The sequence below is a fragment of the Nipponia nippon genome, unplaced genomic scaffold (genome assembly GCF_047370975.1).
Source record: "Nipponia nippon isolate SJK-2023a ecotype South Korea unplaced genomic scaffold, ASM4737097v1 scaffold_13, whole genome shotgun sequence".
NCBI classification, from domain to species: domain Eukaryota; kingdom Metazoa; phylum Chordata; class Aves; order Pelecaniformes; family Threskiornithidae; genus Nipponia; species Nipponia nippon.
Genome location: NW_028262324.1, coordinates 306181 through 321574, shown reverse-complemented (window position 1 = coordinate 321574; position 15394 = coordinate 306181). Strand labels below are relative to the sequence as shown.

General features: G+C 51.0%; 1 protein-coding gene across 1 annotated transcript in view; it reads right to left on the bottom strand.

The window, feature by feature from the left end:
- Positions 1 to 7404, bottom strand: part of LOC104019961 (rho GTPase-activating protein 39) — a 53536-nt gene extending 46132 nt beyond the window's left edge. Inside the window, exon 1 of the mRNA XM_087750309.1 lies at positions 7272 to 7404. Within this exon, the coding sequence (XP_087606435.1) occupies positions 7272 to 7282 (11 nt within the window). The 5' untranslated portion in view covers positions 7283 to 7404. The remainder of the gene's footprint in view (positions 1 to 7271) is intronic.
- Positions 7405 to 15394: the final 7990 nt, after the last annotated feature.

Below are 15394 nucleotides of genomic sequence, written 5' to 3'. Positions count from 1 at the left end.
GTCCTCATTTTCAGTGATTTTAAAACTCATTTCATGAAAATGGAAGTAGCTTATTCCAGGGGCAAGCTTTCTAAGGAGTTTCCAAGCCAAAACTGCAACTCTTCTGCCATTTGTACTCTAATGCAGGATGGCAGGTGAGAGCCCAAGGGCAGCACCAACCCAAGCACAAAGCTGCCCTCCAAGCCCCAATGCTACTTGCTTCACACTCATCTTACTGTACCGACTAAATGCAACTCAGCCGTATCCCAGGCAAACTATCCATTGTATTATGATGGTATAAATTGCTAAGAAAATATACCTCCATATCACAACGTGCTTACCACTTGTCCTTAGGTATATATCAAACGCTTCTCATGCCAGCCGCACTCCAGGCTCTGCACCCCAACTCACAGCCCTTTCGCCATCTCTCTTTGCTTCACTGGATGTTGATTCATCACCAAGAATTCGTAAAACACTTGGAGCTTCTCCTCTCACCATAGCTTAGAGCAATGCTTGCAAGGCCTAATAAAAAAATCCCAAACCTAATTACTGTAGATAGGGAGCAAAGAAGAGCTAGACAGTGCAGCTGATACACAGCTGAATATTTCTAGCTATCAAAGAACTACAATATACATGAGAAGGAAACAGTTGCCAGACCAGAAGAGGACCGAACATGGCATTTACAGTTTTACGACAAACTGAATGCGTTGAAACTAACAGCTGGACCTTGAGTTACTGTTCAAACGCATATAAGGGAGACTCAGAGCCTGGATTACAGTGTGTGACCACCCGCAGCTTACCCCATGTCTGGAAACAACCCTGCACTTGCTATTTCCCACACAGCACCAAAAGCACGTGGGGACGAGCCCAGAGTAGATGTGGCTGCATGGGGGAGCATGACTGCACAAGCACATTAGCAGGGGAGTAAGGGCCAGGCGCTGCAGCAGCTGGGGTGGCCAGGACCAGTTGGCTGGAGCAGGTCAGCATCCCGACAATAAAACCAAGCCAGCCACCCCAAGGGCCCAGCAGCCAGTGCAGAGGCACTGAAAACTGCAGCCAACATCCACCGCCTGCTCTGGCCACAGCCCTGGGAGGGGCATCTTTCCAGGCAACACTACCCAGCACTGCTCACCCACTGCATCCCCTGGGTCTGTATTTAATTATTCAGCTATAAAGTCTCCTATGATAACTTTTTCTGACTCGACTTTGTTACTGAAAATACTTTACGCCAATTCATGCTTCTCCTAAACTGAGTCCTGGCTGCTTCTACACATGAAAACCCACGTGCAAGACATTGCACTGCCTCAGAGTCGGAAAAACCAAGACAACTGAACTCCATGTGGTTAAAGGGGATTTGCTGAGCTCAGTCCCAACTCATTGGGCATCATCATACAGGGCTTTTCTTGGTACCACTGGTGATGGAGACAGTAAGCCTCCTTGTCATTCTTCTGGGGGAAAAAAATAAACACAAGCAAAACCAAACAGAAAAACCAGATCTACAGAACAAAGAAGTTCTGTCTGCTGCAGTGCACCTGGCCCTGGGCCACCAGTTCATGATGTCCAAGACGACACAAAATCCCACTACAATGAGTCTTCTCTGCCTCTGTAACAGGTTTCCAGCCAGAAAGCAGTAACCTTGTTTGCCCAGGTAGGAAACAGCCCCATCTGCCAAAGCAAAGTGCCTTAGGGCAGTGTCCCACATCTGCCAAGTTACACACACAAATCAGCCCAGCACAGGTTTGGGTTCCCCCACTTCGCCCCGCTTGGCTTGTTTGTTTTTTGTAGATCATAAACCCTGTGGCTAAGAAAAAGGTCAGTTTAGAGGGGCCCAAGGACTGCTCTGCTCCAGGCTGAAAGAGGAACGTGCAGCAAGTCCAGGGAGCACTGGGCACTCATCATCTTTGTTTCATCCCGTGTCAGAGCAGTTTCCATCGAAGAAGGCAAAGTGCAGTGAGAGCTTGGCTTGGGGAGCTGGGCACAAGCAGAATACAAGAGGCGTAAGAAAAATACATCCTCTGTGTAGAACCAGATTTTTATTTGCCTCTGGTGGCTGACGAAGATGCCAATGAATAATTTTATTCAGACCTCTCTATTTCAGAAGTTCCCCAGCGCTCTGCAGCATAAAGCCCTCAGTGGAATTTCATACAAGACCTTAAGTCCAAAAAGACAAGAAAGCCCGACAAAAATAATCTCAGCATCTCCAGTGCTTTGGTCTTTCAGCTTGGTTTTTTTTCAGGGGGAATTTTCTAAAGTTGATATCGTCCAACCCGAGTCTCTTCTTTTTGCCTGAAGCACATAGCTGCAGGAAGCCAGGCACATCCCAACTCCTCGAGCTGCTACACAAGCCGTACCAACGCTCCCCCTGGGGATCATGAAGTCCTTTCTATCTCCAATGCTTCATTGCAAATAAGCAATCTGGACCTTCAGCATCCTCATTATAAGCTTCCCAAACCTCTTTTGGCTCTGTGCATTGCATAACCAAAAAATGGCAGCTGACAAGACACAAAGAAAAAAGCTTGGGAGAGTAGCTAGAGGATGGTTGACACCAGCTACACTGGAATTTGCTGGTCAATATTCAACTGGAAATATAAAACATTGTTATTCCTTACATCAGTAACCTCAAACACTTGGAACAGTAATTAGGATGAGAGAATATATCCCAAGTAATGGTATTTTTTCCATTCTCCCATGAGACAAAGACCAAGTGCAAAAAAATTTTCTCTTGACCTACAGTGTCTCGTTCCAGATGTACGAGCCAGATGGACCTCATGTCTACTGCTTTAGTTAATACTTTCCTGCCACTCTAAAAACTGACTGCTTTAAGAAATTGCCCAAAGCAGAAGACTACTCTTGCCCATGAAAAATATAAAAACAATTGGACAGACAGCTTGCTTCAGCAGACACTCATGACTGAGCTACTAAAAAGCACAAGAAATTGCTTGATCATTAAAGCCATCTTTCTTACAAGGGAACTACCTTTCTGTGCACCTTGAGAAAGGCAGGAATTAACATCATATGTGTAATGACAGCAGAGCTCAGAAACCTTCTATGAATCCAGCGAAAACCAAATTCCAGTGTCTGTTCTGGAATTTATTTTTATTACAAATAAGAGGCACTTCACTAACTATTCAAATCTGCCCAGAGGGCTTTTTAAAGAAACACGAGCGTATACGTCACAACAAGGCACAAATAATTGTGCTCCACTTGGGAAGGACTGATGGACCCTAAATGGAGCATTTCAAATTCTGACGTATTTATTTGCTGAAAGCTTGCAATCTCCTCTCAATTGCACCATCCACTAAGAAAGCCATTTGGGTAGTACGACAGGACTGGAAACACTGGGAAAGAAGACCACAGGGAAGGAGGAAATGCCGCGTCTTTCCTTTGAACTTCTGATTAGTTTCCATTAGAAGACTCTGGTGTGTCTGAAGGTGTTTCCCAAGGACCAGGCTTTATCTGCATAGAGTCAAACACTGTAACTGAAGGCATGACTCCCCCTCGGGAGCTAGCTCCAGGCCATGCTGGGCCTGCTGATGGAAGCAGGATATGGCAGTGATGGTGGACAAGATGACTACCTTGTCCTCCACAGCTTATCACTCCTCTTCTGCCTCTGCCAGCAGAGAGAAAATGCACTCCTGGTTTCATTTAAAGCCAGCCAGTCTGTCACCCCTAAACCATTTAATCCCAAGGAAACTGCGCTGGCAAGCTCACCGATAGCTCCAGCAGCACATTCAGAGGAGCAGGGATGACACCAGGAGTGCGTGGCAGAGGTCGGGCTGCTGATAACCTCTCCCACCTGCCCTTATCTCCATTGATGCAAAAGAGCAAACAGAGACCTTCACTGCCCCAGCTCATGTACTGTGAAGTGAGTTACCACAATGCTCATCCAGGAATAGACTCATCCAGCAGATGAGAGCTGGATGACTTGCTGGAAGCAGAAGCTTGTCCTGCGGTCACAGCTAGCTATAGAGAGGACATTTATTCATGGCCTTATTTAAGCCAATTAAGAAGAGGGTAAACCAGAACAGGGCACATGGACCCAGTTCAGAGGATGTGGGGGGCCTCTGCACTGAATAACAGTGGGAGGTTCAGATGCCCTGACAAAACCAGAAGACGCCTTTGCTGCAAAGCCACGGCTGAGTTCAGACACAAGGAGTCTGTCAGCAGCTCCAGGGCAGGCTGATGAAGTGTGGAAGTTTTCACTCATTCCCAAATTAAAGCTTCTGAAAAAAACACAGAAACGAGTATTCAGGCAAAGACAAATTAAAGCCTGAATTAATCTGAATTAACTATATGCAACAAACTCATACTCAAGATACTGAGATTCAATAACAAAATTAAGAGTCTTCATCGTAATCAGAACAGAAAGCACGTGAATCCTTTGTATTTTGTATTAATCAAATTAAAATGGCCAGCCAGACCAGCAGATTTCCCACTGAACAAGCGCACTCAGTACCATCCCCCGTCCTTCTACCCACCCAGCTAACAGGACTTCAGCAACCCCCAGTACTTCTGGCGCAGGCTATAAGATCTCCCTTTGCTAACATCCCAAGGCTGTTTAATTCAAACAGCCAAGAATACCCTGCTGAAACAGCAAGTCCAAACTGAAAAGCTTTCTTTTCCATAGGTAAAATGGCAACCAAGTAGTATTCTTACCAATGCATTTACCTATCAAGAAATATAGATATGACACATCCTTTTGCGACTTCAAAGAAAGGGTTCGTGAATATTTATTAAACTGCACTGCCAGGGGAAAACAAACAAACAAAAAACCAACCAAACAAAAAAACCCCAAACAACACCCTCATGGGCCAAAAAGCCAAAATCCCACAGCAGTTTATGCTTTGTTATCTTTAATTATAGAAGCAATTCCATTAAAGCTGATTCGGATCTTACAGTCCTTCCCACAGTCCCTCAACAATGCTAATAGCTCTTCCTCCATGGCTCTATGTGAAAAAAGAAAACACTGTTCCCTGGTTTACAAAACTTTACCTGGTTGCCAGCAGGCAGTTGCCCCAATCCTATGAAGCCAACTCCAAAAGAACAGCAGGATTGATTTTAAAAATGCCTTAAAGCTCAGACACAAATACATTGAAATCTGCAGGATTTTCTTACCCATTAGGCAGTTCACTACAGGAGTCTCAGTCTCTCCTCCTTTCATCTGTGCACCATGGCACATTACATTTTTCTAGAGATCAAGTAAATCACTTGAATGGGATGCATTTGCCTTTTGTGCCCATAAAGCAGGGCATCGTTCAGTGAACCGGATTCTGCAGGTCTTGTTGGCACATTAAACGTGCAAGTCTCTCATGAGGTTTTCAGCTGCGGATCCAGTAATGGTCAGGCTGGAAGCAGCCTTTTGCAACACAAGGATGGCCATAAAATTCTCTTGGTTACAAAACGCACCAGACCAGTGTACTTAGATCTCCCTGTAGCTTATGTGCTCCCAGCTAAGGCCAAGACATCTGTTTCAGCTAAGCAAACCTGTTGTGGATACAGAAGGCATGTGAACTATCCGACCAAAAACCTGGCTTCAAAATCTGCATTCCTGTAATCTGCTGTGATCTCAGCATCGCTCCAAATAGCCTCCATCCAACTGATAGGAAGCTGTCTCATCAACTCAGCAAACACCAAACTCAAAAAGCACCAAAGAGATAGCCAGTGGGGATATGCTAGAAAAATTATGCTGAAATCCAGCACAAGAAGCTCTGTACTCCTCTGCACTGGCTAGTGGAACGATAGCCCCAAATCTACATGGCTTTGCCAGGTTTTTGAGTTTATCCCCTGAAGTGAGCAACCTGCAGCCTCGATCCCTGAGTGCCCTTGACTGTCACAAGCAGGGAGGCAGAAGCAGACGCTATGAGTTGCTGCTGCTGGCAGACCGAGAGCGTGCTGCTGTGCTAATTGTTTTGCTCTGGATGAATTCTGGTATTCTACATCCACTCTCAAGGGGATTTGCTATCCCTTCTCAAGACGTTCCTTCTTACAGACTAACTCAAACCATGTTCTGCTGGAGAGGATGCAGAACAGACAGAAGAAAAAACACAACTTCAAACGCAAGAGAAAAAAAATATTCCAAACACCTTGCACCGTCACCGAGGTACTGGGCAAAACGCCAGCACAGCCCTCCCTCCTCTCCCCCAGACAAAGAGAATGCGAGAAGCCAGCTGAAATCTGGGGCCTCGAGAGAGAGCCCCACTCACAGGAATGTTAAATCGTTCCGAGCTTTTCATCTAGGACAAAAAAAAAACGCTGGCAAAACAGCACAACAGCAACTGGCATCAGCCACGGGAAGGACAGTCCTTCTGCCAAGCTCTGTACCTTCCTCCCAGCAGAACCAAACTTCATTCAGCCACTTCTGGCCGATGAGCTGAGGCACAGAACGACCAGGAGGAACTCTTCCTGAATGGGGTTATTCAGAGGAGCCATAAAATCCACCCATGTTTCTCGGAAGCAGGAGGCAGCCTGGGAAACTGGCTTGGCTACCTGGCCCTCCATTTTCACTGCCAACAGGTGATCCTGGCTCCCTACCAGCTTCCAGGTGAGGAGCAAACCCTCTCCTGGTCACCCCTCTCCAGCAAACCAAATGCAACAGCCATTCCTGTGCTTGGCCAGGAAAACATTGTCATTTTGTAATTGCGTTTGTTTTTTTAAGTGATGGAGAGCAACCTACGCGTGCAACTCACCGCAGAGCCTGCAAGCCTGGTCTGAAACATACAAAAGCAGAGGGTGCTGCTGACTAACCGCTCGTCTGCGGAGGTGCGGGGCACCCGGCAGAGCCCAGCCGCCGCTCTGCCGGACCCCCAAGGCCCAGGCCGGGCGGGGAGCCACGGCTCAGGGTCAGGCCAGCTCAGCTCAGTGAAACTCAGGGCCAGCCGCCTCGCCAGGAGGCTGCCAACAGCCCGGCGCTGGCAACGGCCGGCGTGCCCCAGCGGGAGCCGGGCCTTGCGGGGAGCCGATCTGCCGGGGCCGAGTGGGTGCGGGAGCTTCCCCCGCAGACAGGCCGGCACAGGCCGGGGGAGCCGGCCCGGGGAGCGGCTGCGGGAGAGAAGCTCCTCGCACAAGTTGGCGGCGCGGCGCGGCCCAGCCCTGCCTTGCTGCCGCCACAGGTCCCGGCCCGGCGCCGGCCGCCCCTCACCTGCCCGCCGGGGCCCGCGGCTCGCCCGCCCCCTCCCCGGCCGGGGGCGCCCCCAGTCCCGTCCCGTCCCGTCTCGTCCCACTCCTCGCACCGGCCCCGCGGGGGCGGCGGCGCCTCCCGCCCACCTCAACAGGTGCGCGGCGGCCGCACTCACCCCTCCGCCATGGCCCGCTCGGCCGCGCCGCCCGCTCTGCCCGCGACCGGGGCAGGATGTGAAACCGGATCCCGGCCCCGCCCGGGGGGCGGCGCGGCCCGGCCCGGCCCGGCCCGGCCCGGCCTCCGGGACCCCCGGCCGCTCCCCGGGTCCCTCTGCTGGGGGCCGCCGCGCCGCGCCGCGTCGGGCCGGGCCGGGCCGGCAGGAGCGGGGCGGGGCGGGCAGCGGCGCCCCGGGCCGGCGGCAGCGGCGGGGCCCGCGGGCCGAGGGCAGCCCCTGGCGGCGGCCGCTCCGGAGCCCTCCCGAGCCCGCCGAGCCCCTGGCGCCGCGAAACCCCTGCCCGGCCCGAGGGGTGGAAACGAGGAGGGGAGAAGCGGCGCCTGGACCTCGGTCTTGGAGAAGCTGAGGCATTATATGAGCTGCAGGTCAATGGCCACGGTCAGCGGACCGTGGCTGGTGCAGGTCCCAGATGTGGCCCGTGCTTGCTCCTGGATCACTGCTGCCCCGGCAAATCGTTGGGTGTCCCCGACGCTGCCTCCGCTGCGCCCGGAGCTGGCAGGGGGTGTCCAGGCAGGAGCTGGCCCCCATGGTGCACAGTGCTTCAACGGCTGTGCTCTGCCCGCTGTTATTGCCGACATCCTCCAAGAGCCGGGATGGAAGCGGGACTTAGGCAAGTGGGACTTGAACCAGCCTGGAGCATCGAGAGAGGAAAACGTCTTCATCCACGCTGGATGCCGGGCTGTCCCTGCGAGGTCACAGAGAGGGATGACAAGCCTGGGGTCAGCCCGTGGTGTAAGGCTGCCACGCATCTGGGTTTGCCCAGATGTGCCCCCTTTTTTGCCCTGGCCATTTTGTCTGGGCAGATTTTGGGGACTTTCTGTGTTTGTTCGTGTCCTGAGCACATAGTAGTCTGGTCAAGGCTGTGCAGGAAGACCAGGTGTGTCCCCCACGCATGCACAGATCAACCATCAGCGTACGAGCAGCAATCCAGAGGCCTCAGGAAAAGGTGGAGCCCTGCTCCTCGACCAGCATGAGTAGTGTGAATAAACAAACCGTGTGCTAAAGGTCAGCCTCACTAGATCAGCTTCTGTCAGCCACCAGTTTGGAGTATGTCACTTGGCACCATGGCACAGCAGAGCCCCTGTTATCTCAGTGACTGCTGCGATGTGGCACTGCATTTCGTACGGGGTCCTATTATTACAGAATAGGAACAACCCCATGCAGAGGCAAATCCTGGGGGCTGAGCTGCCAGATGCCTCAGGCCCCTCTAACTGGGGGTCCAAGGCTTGGCAGACACTCGGTCAATTTTGCCACTAACAGAGTCATTTTGGGCTGGTATCACACCATGCAGCAAATTTCTGCTACAGTCAGAAATTAGTCTGTTCAGCTTATTAATCACCTCGGGCGAGCCAGCGGACAGGATCCCTGCGCAGAGCGATACCACACTCATGGTGCTCTCTCGCAGACGGCGTTTTGGCACTGCTGAAGAACTTCAGAGTAACTTAATCTAAACACATTCACATGAAAGTCCCACTGCACTTTTAAATAACAAATAGAGAGACAGTGAGATCATGGCCACTCCGCTCGCTGGCTGGACACACAGCTGCATTGTGCTTATCGGGGGGGGTCCGTGCAGTGGGGGCTGGCGGAGAGTGGGGCCCCCGCAGGGGCTGCGAAGCTGCTGGAGATGCCCAGGGTGCTGTGGGAGGGCAGGCAGGGGAGGCTAAGTTTTGCACGGCTGCAAAGCTCGCGGACTGAGGCATTGGCTAGCAGGGAAGGAAAGGAAGAGTTAAACCAGGTCTGTGTTGGAAACAAAAGTTTGCTGGTGTAGCTCTAACATGGTTAAATTGGCAGCTTTCCTTGTGGAGATGCAGATATTATTCTCCTTTGCCAAGAAAGGCTATACCTGTCCTCTGAGGGAAACAGCGGTACTGGGAAAATGCTTGACAGTCTCTGTCCAAGGGCTCTTGTAGATACAGACTTGGTGTATAAAAACTTTAACAGCCTGATTGACATTGCTTTGCTCATAAGAGCCTTTGGACAGACTGAAAATAGGAGCTGGGAAGGTGGGAGGTTGCAAGAGCCCCAGCTTCAGGGGCCCCCCAAAGTGGGTGTCCTGACGCGGTACAGGGGAAGTTGGCCGCAGGAGGGACCAGACAAGCATTCATTTTTTCTGCAATGTTCTCATTTTATTTTGCATATTTCAGGGTTTGATGATAACATGTAGGCTGTTTTCAACCTACACCTCTGGCAGAATTGCTGGAGAACCTATAACTTCATTGCTTAGCTGCTGCGGCTGAAACTCTTGGGATGTGATTCTGCACATAGCACACTAAGAGGTCCGCTCTCTCTTGAGGCCGAAACAGGTGAGCTGGAGGCTCTCAAGGACACAGAGGACACACCAAGATGACATCTCAGATCAGTCCTACTCATGGGCTAGCAGCCCTGTGCTGTCTTGCACGAAGTCATGCAGCAGGAGGGCATCAAAATGAAGAGCAAGGAAACTACCATGAAGGCAGAACCTCCCCACCAGAGGATGGTCATATACTCGCTGGCACCAAGGACACTTTTGGGAGCAGAGATCCCCACTGCTGTAAGAGGAAAGCTGGGTGGAAGGGGGTTCAATTACCAGGCACGATAGATGGTTCTGAGGCTGTGACTTGCACACAGGTGCAAAGCTGCCAGACCAGAGTGCACCTCTTTGGGAAAGCCAGGGAGCGCTAGCAAACATGAGCTGTGTCACACCAGTGACTCAGGGAGGAGGAGAGAAATCCCACAGGGGAAAAATTAAGGAGCTAAGGGAAAAGCTTATTTTGTGGGACCTCTGCAGTGACTTTTTCAGAGGCTTTCCCAGCTCAGGCAGTCACAGGCTGAGGAAAACTTCTACTAGTGGTACCTGGTACAATAATACAAGGAGGTCCTCCTCTAGAGATACAGGTGAGTCGCTCTGTGGCACGTACATGGGAGATCAAGCCCACCAGTCATTGCCTGCCATCAATGCACCAAAGATGGCAGCAGGAGGTGAATATGAAGTGTCTGAACAGTCTTTGAAAGCATGGCAAAGACATCGCAGTGTCTCTGAGAACAGAGGGTTATAAACCCTGACTCTTTTGCTAATAACAAAACCACACTGCCTACAAGAAGACACAGCCGTCGTGAATTGTGAGGCTGTGAACACTAGATCACTGTGAAATGAATTAAGAGATGTGTGATCAATGTTTCCAGGCCAAAGTATCCCCTTGCTGCCTGTTCTTGGCTGAAAGATATTTCCTACAACTGTCACTGAAGAACTGCAAAAGGAGCCAGCTCCCTGAGATCATGCTCGAATCACGTCTTCAGATGCTGCTCCCAGGTGGAAGAAACTGTGTCTGGAGTCATGCACCCACCCCCCTTTCATGAAGCTGCTCAGCTGGTGGACGTCCGTACTTGTGCACACACTCCACATCAGGAAATGGCAGGTGGAAGACCTTGCATTGACGGGTCTTCCTCATCTGTGGGTGTGCAAGAACTGGTGATGCTAAAGGTAAGGAAAGCTCAGTATTGCACTGCTGCTGCCCTGCCCACACGTACCAGGCTGGGGAGATGGGGCAGTGCCTGGGCAGATGTGCTACAGCTGCAAGCACAGCCAGCATGTTGCCCCAGAGGTTTGGGCCAGCGGGAACTGCCCTTGCTCTGCCTCTGTTAACAAACTGAACTGCACAGCCTGGAACCAGCCCAGCCCAGTACCAGCCCCACAGTAAGTGTCTCCACATACAGCAAGGGGGGAGTAACAGCTCCAGTCACGTGTGAACAAACCCTGTGTTGATGAGAGACTGGAGATACTGGGAGTAGACGCCTAAAATGCTTGGCAAGATTTGAGTGTCTGGGCTTATGGCCAGCACTGACCCAGTGCAGCTGCAACCTTGGATCAGCCTTCCAGGGCACCAGCGATGGTTGGAGGATGAGCTGGGAGATGCTTCATCAGGGGGGTGCCTGCTCTGCTTGGGACCTGCATTTAAGCTCAAGTCCTCACCTTCAACCCTGCCTGAGCTACGTTCCAGCCTGTGGAACCAAGTCTGCCTGAGCTACGTTCCAGCCTGGTTCCTGCCAGGCCTGGCACCTTGCTGACCCCGACCCACCAACTGGGTCAGCAGTCCCCCGACTGTGGCTGACCCTGGTTACCATCACCAAACCTGCTCTGCTCCTCTTGCATGGTGGGTATGGCACTGCCATGCTGTCACCTTGTCTCCAGCTCACCTGTCACCTCCTACTGCCCCTGGCACCACAAGCCCTCATGGCTGAGAGGGGGAGCAGGAGCAGGAGCAGCTCTGTGGACTCTTGTACTGAAGGAGCCAATAATACCAGAAAACTTTCTGTACTGTGAAAGCTGTATGATGTTAAATAGGACAAACTACTACCAAGTTACTACTGTGAGTGCCTACATGTGTGCAAGATTTCTCACCATGGGCAGCTCTTTGTTGCAACAGGAAACAAGATAAAGTGCTAGGTTGACCAGGGGGTACAGTTCACCCACATGGGTGATGGGGTCTCCGTCCTTCGAGATTTTCACAGTTTGACTATGCAAAGCCATGGTTGACCTGATCTAGTGTTGGTGATGGTCTCAGTTCAAAGAAGAGTTTGTGCTAACACCCTCCAAAGCTCCTTTCCGATCAACACATCTGTAATTCTATGTAAAAGGGCTTAAGGTTCGAGCTAGGCAGGCAGATGTGGTGAATTCTCCATTCTTTCAGAGCACAGACGTCTTGTATCAAATGTCTCAAATACCTTACTGAACGGGACCAGGCTGACCTGGATGCAGGAGTTGCTGGCTGAGGTTCTCTGGATTGTGCGCTGAGAGAGTCCTCTCTGACAAATGGTCTTAGCATGTATGAGGCAAAGAAAAACATCCCTGTTCTTAATTAACCCTGTCTGTGTTTTGAAGCTGAATGAAGATATTGAATAGCCCAGGACTGTCCTTTGGAAAGAGCTAGTTGGAGATATTTGGCCATTTGTAAAAATACTTGTTTTTAAGCAGCAATCAGCAGTTTTTTTTAAAGCGAGCATGATGTAAATTTATATAACAAGCCAGATGTTCTGCAATAGGGCTTTTTAAAAGTTATCGCGTCCCAATTTTTTCCATCTTACCATCTTTAGCTCCCTTGCACAGTAAGCAGTCATGCTATCACATTACCAACTGGCAATGGCAGCAGCTGGCTGTAACCCAACCTTACCAGCATGGGATGCGGAAACAGATGGAGCGGCAAATGCTCCTTGTTTCCTCTCCTGCTTTCTAAAACAGATTGTGACTAAAAACATACAGGAGAGGTTTCTGCCATCTTCCCTGCTACCGTGGTTCCCTGGCTGCTGACAAAGCTATAGGATGAGCTGTAGCAGGAGTTACTGCTCCCCACAGCGAAGGAGAGCTCTGCCTTTTTAGAGGAGAGCTGCAAAGAGGGGAAGGGCATCAGATGCGATGATTACAAGCCCTTAGAGGGGAAAGAAGGGTGCAGTGGGTGAGATGGCTGAACTGAGCTGAGGGCTCCCCATGCATCAAGTCCTGCTCCTCCTGCTGCTCTGAGTCTTGGTTCTGGTGTTCTTTGGAGCCTGGGTGAACCACGACAGCTCATGAAACTGGCACAAAACAGAAGTGAGTCGTGTTTTGCCAGGCTAGTAACCTGAACTGGCCCAATGGATGATCGGGCGAGCACTGGGACGAGGATGAGGAGCAGAGCCACACACGAAAATGGGCTGGGAGGAGAGAAGAACAGGGGAGGAAGGTGGAGGTGGGAATGTCCCTTGTGAACCAGAAGATTGACTCTGCTGTCCTGGGTAGTCCTTGTCCCAAAGCTAGGCAGACACAGGAAGGGAAGTCCATGCTCCCAGGTTACTTTCTATGAGCTGAACTCTGAGGCTGCTGGCAATGAAGGTCAGGAAAATGTCCACAGCAGAGGCTTGCCTGTCTTGCTTCAAAATTCCCGTGGGACAAAAACTCCCCAAAATAAGGTGCACGTGTCCCTGCTACCACATCAGTTACAGGCTCCCAAGGGACTTCTACTCTGTCACAGCCTCTCACACCTCTTTGTATCTGCTAAGAGCTGTGCTGCTTTCAATCTACATCCTCTAAGGATTTACTGATTGGTCCAAATGCACGAGCTGGGCAATGGTGCTCTCTCCCCGGCAGGCAACATTATACACTGGAAAACATGAAACTGCGTGTGAGTGGGCTACACGAGTCCCACCATCAGCTGCCTTGAGCTGGGGGGCAGCTGCCCAGAGCAGAGGACACTTGCCGAGAGGCGGGTGGCCAAGGCTGATGACACAGGACTGAGCTGGCAGCGCCACGTGCAGCGAAGCAGCAGCGTGAGCAGTGGTGACACAGCTGTCCCATCTCACTGCAACTCCCTGCTCCCCCTCCCACCAGGCTGCACAAGCTGCCTGACCCGTCTGGCCTTGCTGTGGCTGATGTTTGTGCCAGACAGTGTAATATTGTTGTAGGTACTTGCCAAGAACTGAGTTTATTTTTTAGCCACACACAGAACCTGTAATTCCTCAAGCTAATCCTGCAGTCTGATGGTTTTTTCTTACAAGCCTTGACAAATTAATTGAATCCCCACTTCTGTGAGAAACCTGGAAGGAAAGTCCCACAGTCAGGACTCCAGAGTTAGAGACGGGGATTCATAAAGTCACCTACGCTGTTTCTCACTAGTGCAGAGGCTCTTCTGGGGGTATTTCTTGCTGGCCTTGTTGTCTCCTGGGGCAATCATTCAGTCATCTATCTGAGATCCTGTCAGGGTGTTTTGCATTATAATTTGCGTAAGTTTTCTCAGCTTCATCCCATTATTCTTATTCTTAACTATTACAAAAAAATTTGCTCCATTTTGTTGTTTATAGATGTCCACAACTGAAATATCTTCAGGTTGTTATTTCTCACTTTATCCTTTCAGTGAAATAATACAGATTTGATTGTTTAAAGCTTAAACTTAATCCCTTTTGCCCTTAGATAGCGTCTTGAGTTCTGCCTGCACCCTGCCTGCTTACTAATACATACTGATAACAAAAAGTCCTATAATGAGTGCAAGGAGTGGTATATTACTCTCTTACCTTTTATCCTTTCTCATACAGTCAAGGATTTGAGGACCAGCCATGCTCCTGCAAGGGGAACCGCAGCAACTTCTTTGCTCTACCACGTAACCGCGGGGAGAAGATAAATTTCTGAACTTGTGGTTGCCAGCGTTGCAATGCCAAATGTCCCTGTTTGCATTTGCCACACTGACTGTGTCAGGCAAGCTCAATTCCTCTCAGCATCCAGGTACTCAGCTTTAGGCAAACCACGTTGAAAGATGTTCTTTGCTATTTTTTTAAACACCTTGGATATCTGCTAAGCAGACCAACTCAACGAACAGGTTCTTGTATTTTAATTTGAGTGCTGTGCACACAGGCTGGGTGCTGCCAACCTGAACACATGTATCTCTGTCCAAGTACCTCCGTGGCCGCCCTTTGTGAACGGCTGTTGTTAGAGGAGAGAGGAAACGCTTGGCCTTACGCCTGAGCAGCATCTCGGGGGACTATCTGATGCAAACTCCAGGTAATCCTCCATGGCAGCACATCGGTAGGAGGCTATGGTCAGCCCCACCGTGCCAGAGCGGTCCCACAGGGCAGCCCGCAGCCCAGACTGTCGGGCAGCTCATGGAGATGAGGCAGGTCTGAGGTCAACCTGGAAAGTCAGTCTGCAGGTCGGGGTCAGGATCAGGCCAGTGGTGGTGACCGGGGTCAGACGCAGCCCAGTGACGGTCGTGCAGGTCTGTAGTGACAAGGCGGAGCCAAGGCCAGGCCAAGCAGTCAGTCTGCAGGTCAGGGTTAGAGAGACCCAGGGCTGGGCATAGCCATGGGCACGGGCACATTGATGAGAGCACTGGAGACAAGCGCATCTCCAGCACAGCTCAGATGGGGACTGAGGGCCCAGGGCTGATCTGAATTGGGGCTCCTGGGCAGGGCTGGGGTGCAAGCCCCAGGTGAGGCTGGCCAGAGCTGTAAGGGCTTCTTAGCACCCTTGGGGCCCTGAGAACAGCTTCACGGGCAGGTACGACAACAGCATGATCATGGTGAGTCTAAGTGAAGCCAAAGGTCTGCCTCCCCCAGTGTCC